The sequence below is a fragment of the Heliangelus exortis genome, chromosome 3 (assembly GCF_036169615.1).
Source record: "Heliangelus exortis chromosome 3, bHelExo1.hap1, whole genome shotgun sequence".
NCBI lineage: Eukaryota > Metazoa > Chordata > Aves > Apodiformes > Trochilidae > Heliangelus > Heliangelus exortis.
Window position 1 is genome coordinate 42,271,015 of NC_092424.1, and position 20,959 is coordinate 42,291,973.

General features: G+C 39.0%; 1 protein-coding gene across 6 annotated transcripts; it reads right to left on the reverse strand.

Annotated features, from left to right (window-relative positions):
• Positions 1-412: 412 nt before the first annotated feature.
• On the reverse strand, positions 413-20,741 carry PAPOLG (poly(A) polymerase gamma). Of its 6 annotated transcripts, none has more exons than XM_071740345.1 (23): positions 20,043-20,148; positions 16,986-17,144; positions 16,846-16,912; positions 16,128-16,209; positions 15,938-16,047; positions 14,741-14,794; positions 13,580-13,691; positions 12,883-12,972; positions 12,153-12,291; positions 11,930-12,002; positions 11,727-11,847; positions 11,324-11,408; positions 10,949-11,002; positions 10,223-10,342; positions 9,789-9,898; positions 7,542-7,660; positions 7,286-7,452; positions 5,855-5,958; positions 5,563-5,777; positions 4,602-4,670; positions 3,976-4,029; positions 3,055-3,168; positions 413-544 (listed from the first exon to the last, which is right to left on the reverse strand). In XM_071740345.1, exons 1-22 carry the CDS (start codon positions 20,060-20,062, stop codon positions 3,070-3,072), a joined length of 2,223 nt encoding a protein of 740 aa, XP_071596446.1. In that variant the 5' UTR covers positions 20,063-20,148; the 3' UTR covers positions 413-544; positions 3,055-3,069. The 6 variants fall into 6 exon arrangements, with proteins under 6 accessions (XP_071596446.1, XP_071596449.1, XP_071596450.1 ...); XM_071740348.1 differs by lacking the exons at positions 413-544; positions 20,043-20,148 and adding exons at positions 691-883; positions 20,687-20,741; XM_071740349.1 differs by lacking the exons at positions 413-544; positions 20,043-20,148 and adding exons at positions 691-883; positions 20,467-20,593.
• Between the last annotated feature and the right edge of the window lie 218 nt (positions 20,742-20,959).

Consider the following 20,959-nt stretch of genomic DNA (forward strand, 5'->3'; position numbering starts at 1 on the left):
AACACAGTGTGGGTTATAGCCCCTTGACTGCACACTGACACAGAGCACACCACAAACACAGACTGTCAGTTAATGGAATAATGCATAGGACCCAACTCCTTATAGAAACAGTGTGATGAGGTAACTACAAAAAACACACCTAGGAGTTTTCACTTGTGTTTTCAGGCTAAACAGCTTGTTACTAAGTTCTATATAAATGCAGTACTAATAAGCCCCCTCGCTTCCAAAGCCAACATTAACACTTTCAAGATACTTTTTGGTTTTGGCTCCTGGCTTTTTCACTAATCAAGGCAAAAAATATTCTATTACTTCCTCTTGGTTTCTACAGGGACATCCATTGCAACAGCAAAAGTGTAGGTGACTTCACATTAACTTTTGTTTGCCTATACCTAGCAATTGAATCCACAGGAGACTAATTCCTGCAGTGGAACTGTTCAATGTTACTGGACATACACAACTGCAATGCAGAGCTGCTTCTCTTCAAGGAGAGTGATCATGGATCCCTCTTCCATCTGGGCTTTCAAGCTACACATGCAGCAGCCAGCTAGGAAAGGAGATAGAAAACGGCAAAGTTTGCAGGAAGTCTGATAGTGAAGAGCCTCCCTCACCAAGTCTTTATGCATGAGTAACTTTCCCTTCATTCACTTCAGAGGACTCGCTCCATAAACAAAGCAAAACATTTAAGTTGAATTGGTTTTGTTTGAACTTTATTTAAAACATCTGAAATCTAATCTGCAGGGAAACTCCAGAACAGTGATGTCACTCTGCACTGGGTCAAGCGTCGAGTCAAGGTATATTAAAATGATGCATGCAATCTCATCTATGATGGATCAAATCCAAGAAACTAGTTACCTAAATTCTTCCTAAACATTCTTCTTATAACCTTAAGAGTGAGGGAACAAAAAGAAAAGTAAGCGATTAGAAGATAACTGCAAAGCAAGAGCTGGAAAAAAAAAAAATCCCAACTGTATAAAGGCATATACTTTTATATCTACTATAAAGATATCTATATTTAAATATATAGGTATCTATAGGTATATATTTGCTAGGCTAGTTTGAAACAAGTCACATAGCCTTTATGTCAGCACATGAATCTAAGGGCAAAACAGCCCTTAACAGTCTTGGAATACTCAACTAGAATACTCATTTAAAAGCATGGTAATACTACAGGGTTGTAGACTACTGGAAAACACTTAATTGCTTTTCTGTATCTTATAATGTATTTCAGCTTCAATTCTTTCAAATTCATGATGGATTTATTTACCCAGGTGTTGAAGTTGTATAAATACTGTAACTAGTGCACAGACTTGACAATGCTTAAAGGCCTTGGTTTTAACACAGGTCTTAAAACAGGTAACCATTTTATAAACTCAAGGTGTAGTTCTGCTAAAAGCCATTTAACCAATGTGGGTTCTGCTGCTTAATTTTAGCCTGTGACAGTTTGATGTTCTGGTTTTTTTGGAGGGGAGAAGTAAGAATAAGACCTCTGAAACCCACTAAGGTAAATTTTATAACAGATAAATTGCACTTGAAGGAAGCTGGAAACCAGAGGTTATAATAAAATAAAATCATGACTGTATATCATGATATATGCATACATTCTCAGCAGGTCTGGAATACTAGGAATGCCAGAGAATGCAGACCTTACATGATACAAGTTTCATTCTTTTACAGTCCCTTGGCCTTGTCACTGGAGTTTTAAGGTGGATGCTTATTAAGATAATCAGAACTCACAACTGCTGTTTAGCCAAGCAACTAATTTAATTAATTCAGGGCTACCTATTGTACATACAGGCAAATCAAGACTTCAGCTGTCACTTTGCAAGTTGCACTATTCAAAGGACGCTAAATCAAGGACTGTAGAAGCTAAAAGCAGGAAAACAGTGTTCCTTTTCTCCTCAAATTTAATCTAGCATGACACTATCATTTTGTAGAACAATGTTGTGGCTCTGCCCCCCACCTTACATTTGGTTTAGATGTTAGGGTTTTTTAAGCAGATATGATCTGCATTAAAAAAAGAGACTGGAGATTTTAGATTTCTCTTTGAAAGATAGTATTTTACAGTACATACAAAAATACTCTGGGAAAAGCATACAACCTCATTTACAAAATCACCAAATTACAAGAAGATTACAACAAACAGCATAACTTTTGTTTCATATGATCAGAATTTCTCCCCACCCTTCAAAAACCACTATTGCAGATTTATCAGTTTACAGAACCAGACTTATGACTACTCCAAGTTCTCATGCAACCATTTAAAACAGCTTTCAGGATTTATCTGAAACCACTTTCTTCATGCCAGTTGCTTTCAAGACTGCAGCTTGCAGATGGCTAGCAGTGGCACAACAGCCTCAGCTGTTGTAGTGCTGAAGTACAACTTTAGTGTTCTCAGTTTAGCCTTACTATCCAGTGAAAATGAAAAAACCCTCAAGTCTCCTGACAGAGCAGTCTTAAGACAAAAATCAGGTAACATGGCATGGGACCTGTCTATCAGATCCATACCATGGTAGCAAGGTACCTCTATTACATTTCCTTCAGGACTTAAATGATTTTTGGGCCTCCATGGGAGGCAATACTTGCATAGTGCATGGCTGTGCTAGACAGTGGAAAGCTACAAGCTGAGGAAGCTGAGCACCATTGTGATAGATGCACAGAAGGGCACGTGCCAAATGGGAAAATAATTTAAGAACAACATATACACATGAACTAGGAAAGCACAAGTTAACATAAGCATGTTCATACACACTTGAAACCAGAATGTTTACATACCCTGTTTACATACATTCTGAATCCAAGTTACAGGACAGGTTATTTTTTTGTGGCTTTTTCAAGAGCTGTTGCAGCTAGTGACAGTTAAGACTAAAAGACTAATAAGGGTAACTCTTATTAGAATACAGAAAGAGTAGTTCAAAAGGAAGCAAGCATCTAACAATACTCTAAATCCATTATTTTAACAGGCCAGTTGCAGTATGGCAACAGTAACCTTCCATACTTTAAGTTACTACAGTACACATTGATAACTTGGACTACTGAAGAAGTGATTATCTTTACCTGGGGAGATCCTGGCTAACCATTTAGGGTAAGTTTGATGGATCTTTTAATAATACGAATACTATTTGTTGGAACAGGAGATGAAGAATCTGGTAGTTCTTTACTGGAAAGCCTCTACAACACACAAAAAGATGCCACAGGGAAAAAAGAGGAAGTTTAATTCAGAAGTAGAAGCAGATAAATTCTTTCTTAGCTGAATATAACAACATTCTCTATGTACCAAAATAATAATCAAACCCAAATATCTACAGAAAAGGCTTTTCCCACCACACCACTTATTTAGCACCAGTTTACAGTGCAAAAGATTTTTTCCCTCTGCACACTTCTTTCCTGGCATCAATTGAGTTAATTAGATTCCTGAGTCATGGGGGGAACTAAATTGCAAGTTGCCCAATAGCATAACAGCGGAAGCTACAATTCTTCCCAGATCCATGGATCAGGACAAGTCTCTCTACTGTCCAAACTACTTCCAGTCTTACAATCCCCAGTTTCACAATATTTTCCACAGCACCAAGAAGTTAAGACCATTTACATACTTCAAGGCTTCCGCACCTCATCATAGAAATCAGCGCAAAGTATTTAAGATAAGAGCTCAGATCACCTCACAAAAGGTCTGCAAGGAGTACAGCTTTTTGCTTAAGGAAAAAGCAAACCAGGAAACAAACTGTGTCAGTGTCTGAGTGCATGGAAACGTTTTTTTTTCCCAAGTGCAATAAACTTGGAGACTATGGCTTTACTTTTGTGAGTCAATCTAGAAGGTCATTGTTCAGCTATTCAGTTCAGTGGAAGCACGATAGGCAAAAGCTTACCAGCTACTTAGAACCACCAAGTTTACAGGGATTAATAGTACATAAGCCTCAGTACATCAAATGACAGCTCCAGTTCTGTTTTACCTATGAACAAAGGCACAATAAATAATACCTGTGATCTTGATGCGTTGAGAACAGGAATCAGCATGGATTTTCTGCCAACACCCTAAAAAACAAAAATCAGAAGGGATTAATTAGACAGCATTGTCAAATTTGTGACTTGAGAGACAACAAGGTCTAGCAGCTAGGATACCTAAACCAAATACATATATGCATTGACAATCTGCACTTTGTTTTTGGCATGTGGGGTTTTTTTGAGCCTTATAAGCACATATACAGCATTTCAGGTTAAGTTCACTCTACCAATAAGCCCGTATCTTGATTTGAAGGTGTGTCCTCAGGAGTTTGCTGCAGTAGCAAGCTACACTAAGTAGAGCTTTTTACACTCCCTTTGAGAGGCCAGATGCTTTAGTCTTTTTAGCCATCTTAACTTTTATCAGCAAATTAAGCAGTTTAAAAAATTAAACCTGATTCCAAGTATGGCAAGCTCATCATTTGAAAGACAGGCCATACAGGTGTGTAATACCTGGGAAATGAAGACTAAAGTTAAGCTAAAAAGCATAGTTTTCTTTACATCTGTAAATATGTACTTATGTGATGTAGTCTAGACACTACAACAGTTCATTCATCCATTCAGCTTTTCAGTTACTCCACTCAGTAAAGCAATTTCAAAATTACATTTTCTGTAGATGATCTGACATCTTCTTGGTTGCCGCCATCCTTGAATGCTGAATCCTGGCCAGTTAACTATAAGAACAGAATACACAGACTCAAAATAATTGCTATACTAAAATTACATTCATATTTGGGTACAGCTTCCAGTCAATACATTAAGTGTGTTCGTGGCCATTCTTATCATTTAGACAAGAATATATTGCCACACCAGAATCTCCATCCTCTCAGAAGTCTTACTATGCAAGTCCTGAAATCAGTACTTGAAATATTCAATACTAGATAACAGTTCTGCAAGTTGATTCTCGAAAAGTGCCAAAATTTAGGGTTTTTTTGTAGTTGTTCTTTGCCTCTGTCTCAGATGTCAAGACGTAAGAACTATTCAAGGAAGTTATTTAAGGAGATTTATATCAAGCAATAAAACAAATCAAGCACTTATCTAAAGCTTCCACAAAAGTAAGATTCAACAAGCAAGTCTACAATGTCATTTCAGGAGTGGACAACCTATTAAGCAGGCTGCTGATTCCTAAAGCAGCAAAAACTATCAATAGGCATGCTGAAATCATCTCCCAGAACAAGATTAGCTCCTTTTAAATTTATAAGATTCATATTCTCTTCATTTTGAAAGATTTTTTTTTCCAAGTTATTTCAAGAACTGTTTCCAAATGAGCTAGTTCCATCACCAATTGGTCAGTGGAATAATACTTAAGTACAGTAGTATGGAGAGACCTTGCCACCAAGACCAGAAAGTCTCTAGTGCCAGATCTTGGGAAAAAATTGTTTAAAAGCTATACAGTATATCCAAAACAATTTTTTGTCTACATCCTAAAACTATCATTAAGCTTAAATTCAGATTCCTGAGTCCGCTGAGTATGTACACAAGTGTTTCTTCTCAGTTATGTCATTCATTCTACATCAACCATTAATACTACTTCAAACCCTCCCTGGCCTAGCCCTCCATCCTTACCTTTTCCCCTTTTGCTGTTTTTTTGGGGCATTCTCCTGATGTAGGTGAATGATGTCGTTTAGGTGCAGCATTCTTAGAACTGGTAACTGGAGCTGCACTTACTTCATGGTGTCCTCGGAGAGCATGTGCTCCAAATTGAGAAATTGGGTTAAGACCTGGGATGGTGCAAACAGTTGGAGGTCCTGATGTCCTTATTGCAACTGCAGCCTCCATTTCTGTAAGAGATGCCAAGCGCTCAGAGTTCCATCCATGAAATTCAAGACCACATTTCACCCATTACTTCAATACATACTTGAATCAATAAGAGGAATGGAAGGTCCCTTAGACACTGATGATTCAGTCACAGGAGGCATCTTCTCTCTGCTAGCACTGTTGGATCTCTGATACACAATATTTCTGTAGAAATCAGATGCCAGAATTATAAAATGCTAGTTTGCCATATACTACACATTCCAGTTCCAGAAAATTCTTGCAAGACCAACATCTATCTTCTTAGCTCATTGTCACAGATCTACAAAACAACATGAGCTCAGATAATTTAGCATGGGTTCTTCCACTTCCTGAAGTTCAGACCACAAATTTAAATTTCAGCATTTTTCTTTAGTCTTCTAGCTTGGTACATCCAGCAATCTGTGCTGCTTTTGATTAAAATATCTGCTTTATCATACACCATAATTGTGTACACCATAATTGGATGATAATCCTACTGTACCAAACTGTCTGAACACAGGAAGCATTACACATTTGGTAGCATTGGGCTAATACTCTCAAGCTTACATATTCCTCCTGTATGGAAGTAGCTTATGGATACCCTTCCCAGGAAGTTGCTGACACTTTTATTGTTTAAGATGTCATGCTGTTTCATTAAGTCAGCAGCAGCTAGTGTTTCTGTGATCAAGACCAGCTTTTCATTAGAACTTAGTACTGCTTGGCATTAACTATACTTTTTGATGGTAAAACCAGTTAACTACAACTAAAATACTCTGGCTTCAAGTTACACACTAACCTAAGGGAATTTATATTAAAGACCAGATAATCATCTTCATTTTTATGCCTTCATGTCGATTCAATAGCTTCTTTTCAAGGGTTTCTTTCCCGTCTCTCCCCACATGCCCAAAGGAGATGCCAGCTTTGTTCCTGAAGCCACTAGAGCCCTCCACATGCTTATGGCCCACGTAGATTCAAGCCAGAAATCCTAGACATCAATATGAATCTCAGTTCATATTGAGTCAGTTAAATGCAGCTTCTTCAAAGCTTTAAGGTTATAGTCCAGCACAGAGAGATCAAGATGATTAAGGGCATGGAACATCTCCCTTAGGAGGAAAGGCTGAAGGAGCTGGGTCCCTTCAGCTTGGAGGAGAATGAGGAATGCCCTGATTAATTTTTATGAATATGTAAAGGGCAAGTGCCAGGATGATGGAGTCAAGCTTTTCTCAGGGGTGACTAATAATAGAACAAGGGGCAATAGTTATAAACTGGAGCACGGGCAGTTCCATATAAATATTAGGAAGAAATTTTTCACTGAGGGTGACAGAGCAGTGTCACAAGCTGCCCTGGCAGATTGTGGAGTCTCCTTCCCTGAAGACATTCAAAACCCACCTGGACACGTTCCTATGTGAACTGCTGTAGGTGAACCTGCTCTGGCAGGGGGGTTGGACTAGATGTTCTTTCAAGGTCCCTTACAATCCCTGACTTTGTGTTTCTATGATTCTGTGATACTAACCTTCCTCTCTCTACAACAGAGGTATCCAATTTAGGTATTTTGTTGAATGATGAGGAATTACATGTTGTGTAGTCTGTGTCTCTGGAACTGTCCAAACAGCTTCCACCTGAAAACACCCTTTTGCACTGGCGCCTGGTTGTGTTTTTACCAGTATCTGGCATACTCTGCTGAAACAACAGTTAAAAAAAATTGAAGAAGTCTTCAAGTAACTATTAAACAAAAATATATTTTCAAAAGAGCCAATTTTTCACTCTACCTTCCTTTTCTGCAATATATCTGCAGGCAAAAAATAGCGGAGGTGTTTTCTCCTTACGTGAGCTGCTTCAATCTTCATACCTTCCTTTAACACATTGAGACTGTTAGCCTGCCTGTAAACTAATAACAAATATAGTGTTGCAGCTCAGCAGGTATGTTTGCACTAAGTACTTGTCAGTTGCATATGGTTTCTTAAGACATCTATTCTTTAAGTCTGTCCAGCCCAGATGAAAAGCAACCAACCTAACTGAACATGAAATGCTACTCCAATGTAGTCTCCAAGAAGGTGAATGTGACCCAGGATGCCCATCTCACACCCAATACAGACCAGATCCATAACAGCTATTTCAGTTCAAATATTCATTTATATGCTTGCTGGGTTACAGCTGTGGTTTGCCAATCATGCAGCTCACATCTGAGCTGATATTATCCTGAAGGAGAAAATATTCCTTAACAATTGGTTTTCTGTTTGAGAATGGATGTAGAGGATTTTCTTTATCAACCTAATTGTGCACAACTAGTGAGGGACCAGACATTACTTGAGATTTAGACTTATTTTTTATATTTACAGTGGTGAATGTGGGTTGTTGCATTTGTTTTGGGAGTTTTTTTGTTGGGTTTGTTATTTAATTTTTTTTTTAGCATCTCTAACATCATATCACTTCTCAGGAGTTCCTATGTTAATTTCTTGGGCAGATAAAATTTTAAGACTGGATTTTAGGAACACCTGACTTAAAACCTCTACAACTTGAACAGGTTTGTCTTAACTGTGTGTAAACAGCCTTTTCCAAACAACTAAAAATTCTATACTAGCACAGCAGTTATTAGAGAATGAAGTCACATTTAGATAAGCTTATCTAGCAGGACTATCATAAGCATAATTGGAGAGTCAGGTGACTAACATACAGAGTGGGAATCAAAAAAAGACATGCAGCAAAAATGCTTGTAAGTCTTTCTACAGGAGACCCAGAAGTGACATAAAAGCACATATATAGACATTCACACCAATATGAAGAACAACTGCTTCAAAGTAAAGCCAATAATGTTTTTATGTAAAAGAAAGATAAAAGTTCACACAACAAAAGCCTTTTAAACTGTGAGTCCTATATGCTTGAACCCTCCAACTGGAATGAAGCTGATTTTTTCCCTCCTAAAAATATTCTCTCGAAGTCATGGCATGTGATAAAAGCTTTCTGGCACATAACCACTTGTCACTCCCACATTTGCCAAGGGATTTTGCATCTCTCAAGATGCAAACCTTTTGGTTCAGTCTCCCTGGATTCAAGCCCTGTATATGAAAGGTACTATATAGACTGCTTCACTAAACTAAGAACACCCAGCTATATTAACAAAGTCTGTGCATAGAAATAAAGGATTTAACATCCATTGTAGCCTTTTAGCAGTACATAAACCTTGATGACATAATTTACATTAGTTACAGTACTAAAACACAGATAACAGTCTGAGCCCAAGGAAGTTGCCCCACTTGGCTCATGACAGTATTCCTGATGGTATTACAGGAGTCCACTGCTTAGAACGTGGTCCAAACACACTTTTCCTTTGTTCTTTATTATGACAGCTAGGCAGGAGCCTAACTGCACACAGACACAACAGCTTGGGAAGAAGCTGGTTATGTAGAAGACAGACTTTCAAACTGCTTCTTGCCCCAAACCCCTTTTTTCTAGCATTATATAACAGCATGTAAGTATTACTTTATTTCTACATCAAAAAATGCATAATATGAACATGAAGGTTGACATGCAAGGCTGCATGTAATTACAGTGTGACAAACTGACTTTTCAAGTTCTGAGATCTTGCACACAAATAGTTATTTTGGTAAAATACTGGCAACAGGCATTAATAACTTAAGAATTTGATACAGTTCACTCCCACCTTCAAAAATTCAGCAACTGACAATTGCTTTTGCAAATGTAGTTACATCCAGTAAACAGGCAACTCCTGGCTTCACATCTGACTGTCCCTGAAATGCAGCTCCTTTGGGTGTTTACTATGAGCTACAGAACTTACTTCACATATGGCGTATGACTTTAGTACACACTTGTTTCAAGATACTGACTTGGCTAAAGTGTCAAAATAGTATGTTTTAAAAACCGATCTTCTGTATGTTGTTCTTTAGAGAAACAGCCGATATCTAATACCAGAATGAAGCACAATTCACTTTGTGAAGCAACTTTCACTAGAGTAGAAGAATGAAATATTACAAGATTAGAACAAAATAAAGGCTCACCTGTGTCCGTGAATGACTGAATATCATATGTTAAGTCAATGTTAACGCTTTCTGCATTTTCTGCTTTCCTAAAAATGATCCCAAGGAACCACATCGACACGTGTCCATTCCTAAAAAGACATTCACAATTTTTTCACAAATAGTTATATCTGGATGTATCTACTCTGAAGAAGGGATACAGTTCAGTTTTATACAGCAGTTAAAGAGTAGAGTCAGCCCATAGTTAAGTTCTTAGACTTCTTCTCCATGAAGTACTTCTCCCTTCTTTTAAAAGATCTTACATGCTCAAAACATGCTCAAACCTCTCAGAGCTTGTACCTACAAAAGAGCAGGTACATAACTGAATATATCCTATAGATGAGTTGAGGTGAATGAGTAGAAACAAGTCACAATGCATTGGCCAAACTGTATTTCAGAAAAAGAATGAAACTTACCGTTCACATAGTTCTTTGTTGCCAGGGAAAGACTGTGGCTGTACATGTGCAATAGTTATAAACTCATTCTTCTCCAGGTTTCCAACCAGCACACGAATTTTAGATTCAATAAGGCCAGCCCTAAGAACAAGGTATTTACTAATTTTTAATTGCATCCAGCACAGTAGTTACATGCCTTTGTATAATATAATGCTGACACAAAAATACTAATCAATCTATAAGCAGCAAATTAAATTCAGCTGAGCAGATACATACAACTGATAGGAGTGAGTTATCAAAAAATTTTGGAGAGCACTGCTCCATCTGTCAGTAAAAGATCTAGCTCCCCAGTGGCCTTTACTCATTTGATTACATCAAGTCCGGTTTGCTTCAGTCTCTGCAACAAGGAACACTTGAAATGAAGCAGTGCTGGCTAAGCAGCAAGCAGTCAGACTCCTTGAGCCTACTTCTCCAGATGACACAGAATATCCGATTTTCAGGCATACTTGCCCTTTTTATTCCTTCTCATCATGAGTCAGATTTTTAGGTTAATTTATACAGCAAGACTTAGGTTACCTTCCCTTCGCACAAAAGTTTGTTTTGCTGATGGACCCTAACTGTCTACTTAACTTGGTACTGTACTCCATGCCTAGGTGCATAGTTTAATACTTCATTCGTTAATACGGTTAAAGTGCATCATGGAATTGAATTTCATTATTAATTGAATCCCTATCTAAAACAACTTACCACTCCAAATGATGCTCTTCAGTAGAGGCACTAGCAGTAAGAACAATGTAGTGCCTAGAAGAAAAGGAGAATATACTTTATATTCCTTCAGGTGAAACCAAAACTGCATTAAATGTATAAAACCTGATTATAACTTTTAGAATTGTGTTCTAGATTCTCAGTATCATAGTTAACTTTTTCCAAATAAAAACAGTGTCACTAGCATAAGCTTCTTCTATTTTTTTTTTTTGTCTTCCCTATCCTTACTAAAATTCATGAGCTGCCTACAGTTTCTGAAAAACAAACATTGAAACTTTCTATTTAGACTGCAAATTAAAACTCACTATGCTAACCAGTAAGGAAATATCACATTCAGACAACAGATTGCATACATACTTGTACTTCTCAAAGAAGTTCAGTGGTTCAAAGAGCTTTGACCAGTCTGCTTTTCCTTGGAGAATTTCATCTGTTACAGCAAGACCTGTAAATGAGGTTGGAAACATTATTACCATTTTGGTTTTAAGACTACCAGAGCATAATACAAACTTTACAAGATAAAGGCTTTGAGCAGAAATTGACCAAGCAAAATGCAGGAAGCCCCTTGAGACAATGCACATCTACTACAATAGTTCACTGTAAAACTGTTCCCTTATTGCCTGCAAGAGTCACATGTCCCGTAGAGCTGCTCTACCTAAAAGGACAGAACACCTTATTTGGGCATAAGTAATTCAAACTATGTGGGTTCATATTGCAAGAATTACACTTTTTAATCAGTTAATAAGCATGGAAAGAACTGTACCTCGTTTGAACTCCTCTACCATTACTGCTCGCGTTGATGAAGATACATTGTATGTGGAGTTCTGCTGCGGGTAGGTTGGTGTGATGATAGGCATGACATGGTGTCGGTCTGATGGGTTTACCTATGATGTCAGAACAATTTTCCTTAGCATCAGTTTAGGTTAGAAGAAAATTTGAAGACTTCTGTATTCAATGTCTACATACCTTAGGGTCCCATACTGGTAAATTCAGATTGCTGTCAGCAATTTGTTTCAGCATTACAGGCCTCGGCCATTCCCTATATAACAAAAGCCATTAACCAACTGCCCATATAAAACTCTGCCATGTAATTTGGGGTAGGACTGAATGTTGTCAAGATAAATCTTTCATAGAGAACTACCCTTAGGAACATTACTTTATGCTAATTAAAATGACCAATAGCTCTTACCATTTTGAAAAAATCAAGAAGAACTTGTTAACAAGTGTAGAAGCCACTGCATTTGGATAGAGCTGACATATTCTTGCTACCAGGATTGCCCAGGAAACCCCACCGAGAAATCCCAGGATATTTGAGTAAATGCCACGTCCTAGAACACATACACTACAGTTAGCCTGTCCTTCAAATTTACAGCATGAACTTCACAATCTCTAGAATACTCAGTACACTCAGCCTCAGTTAATTCTGCAGTACGAGGCAGAAATTATTGGTCCTTACAGTGACAAGAAAAGAATCAGTAGCACATCACTTCTCAGAATACTGCAACTCTGAAGTTTGCCAACACTGCTACAGCTACTGATTCACTCCAACTTCCCTGAAGAAAAGTTGGTGCTCTTCTCACACTTGTTCTAGTCACATGCACAAGCAGTATTGCTTATTCCTTATGTATCAAAAGCTTCTATACTTGACATTTTCATAGTCTGTAGTAAGTTTCCTTATACACAATGCAGTATCCTGTCTTGTAGGCATTCCTCTCTCCTTCCTACCCTACCCACATTGAAGAACACATGGGATCTACCATACAGACAAACATTGACTCTAAACTAGAAACAGCTTTTGGTTTATAAAAACCTGTCATTTAAACAGCTACCCAAAGCTGAAGTACTTCTAGTGGTCCTATTTTTTTCAGCATGAAGTGCCTCCAAAAAGGCTGAAAATCCTGAACACCAATATTGCTTACTTTTTGCCCACAGCTTAATGGCACGGAGCGCGAGTCGGAAGTTCTCTTTATTTGGCACTAGGTTTATTATCTCATCAGTGACTCTGCAGCCTGTAAGAAAAAAGTACAGAAGTTCCTAGTAATAGGCATGTGGCAGTTTTATGCTGGACTGGATCAGCAGCTTAACATTCAAGTCTACAAAACCAAGTTTAGATTACTTACTTTTTATTACCTTAAAAATTATAGATTGCATGTAACACTGAGTACCACTTCAGGTAACTGCTGCCCTCAACACCTTTTTTTACAGTTTAGACTACAGTTTTAAAATTAGGCCTTTCCACAGTATTCCAAAAATCAGGTTTCTTTTGACAACAAGGAACGATTAAATGAGTCAGTATGAAACTGTGAGCGAGGCTCAGGTATTTTAAATATATTTTTTTCATTAATTACAACACATTTTTCTCTACCTATTGCTCTTCCTATTAATCTGAAGCAGTTTCTGTGGCAAACAAAAAGCTCACCCTAATCAGAGAAACACTAAATACAAGTCTACTTAAACACACAGCTCCTTAAAACATCTAAATTTAAGCCCGCTTGCCACCTCTTCAGGTATCTTCAGGTATACAGGAAAGAAGTTTCTGCTCCTTGTACAGAAACTTGTTTGCATTCTATACAAATTCTAGTAACACTCTTTTTAAAGACATGTAAATACGCTCACCATTTAAGCTCCGTATGCACCTTATATCCAGAGTTTTAAGATGTGAATCATCATGAAGATCAAGATTATCAGAAACAGTGTGCACAGGCAGTCTTGCAAACACTAGATCAATCTTGAGAGAAAAAAAGCATCAACCAGGAGTTCAAATGCCAGTTTGCACACAGTACAGTAGTGGGGGTTAGTTGATAACCAAGTCTAAAAACAGTGGCTAACATTCTGATTTATAAATATGTGATTACTTATACATCTCCCAAGAGATTTACTTGCCAGAAAATTGCTCCAAGTTCCACATTCGATATACAAAACCTTTATTGCATTCTAGGGAAAGGAAGGGGTTTTTCTGATGTTCAAAAGATACTCTAAACTTAGAATTTCCACTAAAATGGAATTTAAAATTAAGAATTAAGACATAACTTCAATCACCTCCACTATACTTCAGCAAAGGAGTGAGTATTCTCTGAAATATCTGCTTTACTGTACAGTCTGAAGCAAGAAAATTATTTTCTGTCAATGTCTGTGCCAGATAAAGGTCCCAAAGAGGTCAATGAGCAAGTGCCTTTGTGGCAGTGATACCAAGCAGTAACTTGTTTACATATTACAGCATGCAGGTCTTTAGTCATTGTGTAAGATTTAGTCAAGATACAAACATTTCTGCAGCTGACAAGCCTAGGCATGGGTCAAATGAGTACCCTTACTTTCTATTTTCCAGACTGTCTCACAACTACTTCATTTTTTGATTTTCAACAAAATGTTTAGTCTGCTCACATGATTCATACAGTAAGCTACACTAAATGCAGCCCTTTGTAGAAAGCTGGCTTGGCTGAGCTAGCCAAGGACACTGCCCCTGCTCACTCCCCCCTCTGTGCAATCCTTGCAAGGTAAATGCTATTCAAGTAAACCACCATGACAGGTTTAGAAAAAAGATGTCCCTGATGTTTCCACACCTGCCAGATTTCCTAAGGGCTTATTTTCCTGTAAGTGCCCACTCTAGTACAGTGTCCTCTCTTAGGATAGGTTGTGGACAGGCTGTTCAATTACAATTTCCTAAATATGCCAAATATACAAATTAGCCCAGTCACAGGTCCCTGGAAAAGGTATTATTTTACAACCCAAGAATAGAACTTTACCCCCCCCCCAAAAAAAAAAACCCTAAATATTTACCTCTATGCCATCAAACTCAAACTTCACAACTGGTACATAAGCATCTTCAACAGCCTGTAAAGAATAACTGAGTAAGAACACATCTTTTACTGCTTTAATGTTTTTCCTAAAATGTGATACAATACAGCACTTATACTGCTAACTGAAACAGTATAAAGACTGAGTAGCTTCTAAACAAACAAAATTAGTGTTATACTGTTTGCATCCTAGAAAATACAGTACTAATACCAGCTTGGTGATCAAAAATTGTAATGAACAATCAGTGCACAATAAGCCATCAGTATCATTAGTTGTAAGGTACTTAACCTTGGTAGCAAGCAAGAAAAGAGATTCCTATACTAGATAACATCCAGAGAAATGTAGAAAATGCAGTCACATTTGACAGTGCATACTAGTATCCTGAATTTTCATTTTCTGTCATGTCTGAAATACTATCTGCTACCTTATGGGACAGTTTTCAGTTTTTTAGACCACTTGCTACAATTGTGCTGCTGCCCACAGAGTTTGTTTTCAGGTGACAGTCATCTTACAAACACTCATTAGCTATGCATATGAAGTCTTTCAAAATGTCTGCAGGAGAAAGACCAGGATAAGAGAAACACTTCTCAGGAGTTCAGTTTTACATGAAAGGTACACAACAGATGCACCTTAGGGTGATTTTACAAAGCACTTTTATACATTCACAGCACAGCTACTAACTTCATGTAAAGCTGATAGCATGCATCCTTTCTGCTAGCCAGAAAGAAACACGACCAAAGAAGAATGAATTCGAGGTCTTAAAGTACAATCAAAGTAACTCCATGGCAACAGTTCTGACATCACATTCAACTTCCTTAGTTTTCAGGCTGCCTATTCCTGCATGCAACTACCTTATTTCCAGGCTCCTTACTACACCTAAGGCTAAGGCAAGGGTTCTAGAGACACCTTTGCTTTTTGACACAGCTGACGGTTTCCAAAACACAGGTAAGGGAGCACTGTACCAGAAAGATTCTTATGTGATGTACTGTCATCGGGGAAAGGAACCAGAAGCTTGACCAACATTTTCTTGCTGCATAAAACAGTATTTTAGAAGGTGCTCAGGAAGAATTTATTTTTTTAAATTTTGGCCTGTAAGACATTTATCATCAATACATGTCTTTAACATGAATACTTTTATTGTAGAAGTTGCACAATCTATCAAGGAGAGAGCTTACTCACTCTTAAATTTTTTATTTCCTCATGGTGTCTTAGTTTTTCAAAGAATGACTGAAAGAAATCTCCTCTTTCCACATGTCTAGGAGCGACACAGACAGCATCTATGTCAGAGCCTGCAAAGAGATTCCATTTCTGTTATTGTTGGAAGTCGCATTCAAACATTAGAACTATGACCAAACCATGAAAGTTCTACCTTTAGTCTGTACTCCCAGCCTGTAAGAACCAAATGTAAATATTTTGCCACCAGCACTTGATACCACTGAAGGGGGAAGATTCTGTGGGCAGAAGAGAAGGACTTTAGAATATAAGATACGCATATAAGAACATAAGATACACATTGACCTACATGCAAGTTTAACAGACATAGGAAGTTAGAAAGACTACAACAGCTTCTGTAAATGACATCTTCTTGCTCCCATACTGAGTTGTTAGTCTAACATCAGTCCTGAGACTGATGTTTTTCTCAAGTGTTTGCAACTCAAAAAAGGATGGGTAACAGCAAACATTTCAATAATTTCCACTAAGACCTATTACTAGTTTTCCCAGCAGCAGAGCACACAAATTAACACAATCTAAGAGCTATACAAAAGGCAAGTCTGGTGCAATAATTTCTAACTAGACTGCATGTTGTAGGCTGTATGAGGCAAGAGTATGCCCCATGTATCATCTATCTCACCCTACTATGTTTTTTTAGCTTTAACTGCTAGAAATCAACTGCTAGAGTCACTCTCAGGTTTAGTCAAAGATCTTGATAAGAAGTGTCTTTTACACCATATTTCAATGGCAGTTATTACCACTGTACTCAATACTTAAGAAGAAAGTTAGACTTAACTTTGGCATAAATCCTAGTGGCTTGGCCTTCAAAAGAAATAATGCTTTGGCTATTTTGATAACATATAGAAAATCCTTACCTTTCTCTCCCCAAGTTCTGATATCCATTCTTTGACCAAGTTATCCAGTTTATGAAGAACAACCAACCTGTAAAGAAAACTCATGTTAAGTTTGACCTAAAAAACCCAAAAGGTTAACAAACTTTAGAGTCTTCCTATACCTGTGATTCAGTTCTTCCGTATCTTCAAATACCCCAAAAGGCCTCATTGTTTCGACTAACTTTCGAGTATGAATGTGATCCATATCCTCAGGAGGAGCCAAGCTAATGGGAGAAGTCAGTCCATAGTTTCTCTGAGGTTGGGTTTGCTGGCTGGAAGTACTGTGGGAAAAAATAAAATACTGAAGATTTCACAAAAGCAAAGAAAACCAACCCAAACTTACTGAAAAACACCCTTCATCTTACAGGTTTCAAAATCAACTACTCTTTTACAGACCACTAACTAAAATGAGAAAAAAAATCCTGCTTATGATTTTTAGATAATTTGACCTAACTTTCGAGTGACAACTACTTTTTCAAATAACATTTGTCAAGACCTGAGTTGCTATAATCCTACTACAACTTATTTGCGTTGCTCTAGACAGTTAAAATCAATCACCAGGAAATTAAAATGTTTGAAGTTCACTAAGGCCAACACTAGGTACAGCAGAAGTTTTAGACACATTTCAGTTTCATGTCAGGTTCCCACTAGCTCCCTGCCAAGATTAAACAAGACACTTTCAAACTGCCTTCTTTTAGTTACATGTATTTGCTGTGCTTGTATTCACTCTGGAATGGCATTACACTTGATTGTAGAGGATGGACACAAAATGAAGTGGTCTGTTAAACAGAGCTGATGCAGTAGATTCTTGGTTTGTTTATGGAAGCATTTGAATGAGCACAGCAGCAGCTCATGATGCTAGGAGGCCATTGTGCTCTTAACACAGCATTCAATTTTTATAGTTCAGAGGTTTAGCTGTACATACATTTATCTGGTTTATGCAAATCCAAGAGCTCTATGTAAAGGTATAAAGCAGCACAAGTTAAGCCCAGGGCACAGAAGCTGCTCAAAACTGGCTTCGTCAGCCCACTGCCCAGTTTGGCTGAGCAGGACACCCAGTGCCTGGATCTGGAGATACAAAAGGTTGCTACCCCTACAACACCTGTTACAGGAGGTGGATTTTCTCCTCCAGGAGAAAGGCAGGATTTTAAGGCAGGATTTTCTCCTCCAAACGCTGCTTGCCCTAAGGCTTTAGACTTATTTGCAATCAGAAACAGCACAGGATGGACATGGCAGGACTATGTTAAATTACAGGCAGCATTAGCACTTTTTTACATCATACAGTCCTTGCTTTACAAAGAGAAAAATGCAGAAAACACCCTACATTGCATTACCAGCCAAAACTAGGAGAGTGAAGGGAATGGGACAGGAGTTAAGAACTGTACTGAACAGCTATACAGAACTCTACTGAACTCTACAGAAACACCAGCAGCAAAAAAAAAAAAAAAAAAAAAAAAAAAAAGGAGGCACATTAAAAGGTCTATACAACTCATGCTTGTCAGAGTCCACATCCAGTCCCCAAGGCTAAAGGAATTAATGAGGCCGTTATTCAAACTGGATATTTTTCTACTTCACATATAGACAACTTCAAGTATTAGCTGGGTTAGTAAAGAAATACTTATAACTAGTTAAGGTATCTGACCTATTTCAGAAGGAATGGGATTAGGAAATGCTCAAGGGCCAGCTTCAACACTCAGTTTAAACAGAAAGCTTATTACAGCTCCTTATTTCTAATTGTTGCCTTCACTCTTCCACTGAAGGATGATGGATTTCTTATAGCTGGTTTTTTTTTTTTGGTTTTTTTTTTTTTTTTTTTTTTTTTTTTTTACACACAATCTATAGTAGCTTTTAGTCACCTATTGTGTTTTTCTCCCCTCCTCTCTATGACCTCATTTTTCAAACTTTCTTCTGTGTGTTTTCCACAATGATGGGAGGAAGATGGTGTGGTGAATGAAGACTGTAGTGCTATCAACTAGTGTCCCCAGTCAGAATAGCTGTTTATTTCTACATGTAACTAGGCCTTGACCTAATTTGACTTGTCTTGTTTATAAGCACTGTTGACTTCCATTTCATGAGGAAAAATACTCATGACTATTTTCTCTTATATCATTTTCATATCAAACACAGAAGGAAAGCTGGTGTTTAATTTTGTGCAGTCCACCTAAATTTAAACACCTAGAGCAGCAGCTAGCTACATGTTTTAAAAATTACTTGCATTGTACAGCTTTCACCGCAGAAAGTTTGCAGGAAGCAAGAAGCAGTTTTAGACTCTGCTAGCATTCAAGACCTTTCCAATGTACAGAAAGCCACCAACTGCCTGTGATTGCTCCATTTTCCCCACAGAGAATAAGAAGTTGATATCAAGGACAATAGCCATTAGATATGCCAAATATTGTTAATACCAAATCCTTTTAGCCAAGAGTAAATATTTTTCAGTGGCTTGCATGTATTTCTGAAATTTTGATTTCACAACTTAAACTGCACTTTGAAAGTTTTAAAGAATGACTTCTGCACATTACATTTCATTCCCCTTCTAGAACTAAAAAAATATAAAAATCTTACTTATCTCTAAAGCATAGCAGACTGCCAGGCATATACACCAAAGGGATTTTCAGTGATAAAGAAGCATACGTGGCATACTACTTATTTACTCATCAGCCTTCTGTATAAATTACAAGTCTGTTACAGATTAATTTCACTAACTCTTGCTAGGATTTGTCCACCACATTGAACACCTCCAATGTATTTCTGTTTTGATAGAACCTAATTTTATACAAGAACCTAATCTGTTCCACGTTTTGTCACTTATTTATAGCTTTACAAAGCTGAAAGTCCCTGCTCCTGAAAAACCCAAGACAACATGGGGAAATTCATACTGCAGCTCAGGGAGTTGCCTTCAGCCGTAAGGGTACTGCATGAGCCTTCACTGTAAAGGCACTGCTGCGTTTCCCCAACTCAGGAGGTCAGCGTGCTTTGACCCAGCTGGACCACCTGCGGGTCGGGGGGGAAATGATTGTAAGTCAGCTCCAGAACCACCAAAATTGACAGCATAAACAACAAAACCGCAAAGCGTCAAGATAAAAAACAAACACGCCCTGTGATTCCTACTGAAGTAACACCAAATACACCTGTCATCCCTAGGGCACAGGCTAAAAAAAGCTGGTGGAAAACTAAAGCACCTTGGTCTTGATACCATCATTCCGAAAAACACCACTTTTTTCTTCACGTCGAAGACGAGTAGCCCGAGAGCAGCCCGCAGCTTCAGCCCCGGAGTGAGTGAGCCTCAGTCCGCAGCTTCAGCCCGGATTAAGTGAGCCTCCGTCCGCAGCTTCAGCCCGGAGTAAGCGAGCCTCCGTCCGCAGCTTCAGCCCGGAGTAAGTGAGCTTCTGCCCGGAGTAAGTGACCCTCAGCCCGCAGCTTCAGCCTGGAGTGAGTGAGCCTCAGCCCGCAGCTTCAGCCTAGAGTGAGTGAGCTTCAGCCCGCAGCTTCAGCCTAGGTGTTACCACTCTGAGACGTCACAACACCGAAACGGCCCCAGAAAAACTACGCAACAGAACCCCGGGTCTGCGAACCCTGCTCCTAACCCCTGCGCTCTCTCCCTACCTCATGCAGAAAAGAGTCGCAATTTATTCAAAAGACGCGAAGCACGTACTCCTCACGCGAAGCAGGTTTCACACCCTTATACACACACACACCCAAACACCCCGGGGCCCCTAACCTCCGGCCTCCCCGGTCCCCCCAGAGGGCCGCGGCGTAGAAAAAACACCATTAGGGAGCCGGGGAGGGAAGAACGGAGGGGTGTGGGGTGGGGCACCCGCCTCACCCGCACGTCTCCTTCATGGCGCCCGCGCCCCTCCCAGCCCGACGGCGACCTCCGCCCGCCGGCGCGCCCCCCTTCTAAGTGCCGCGCTCGCCACCGCCACCGCCTCCTTCCCGACAGCTCCAGCGGCGCTCGGCCAATGGGAAAGGTGCACACGCCGGGAGGGATGGGGGAGGAAGCTACCCCCCCCCCCACACACACACACACACTCCCCTCCACGCCGGCCCCGCTGCCGCCGACGTTGCCGCCCCGCTCACCCTTGGCGGCTCCTGGCGG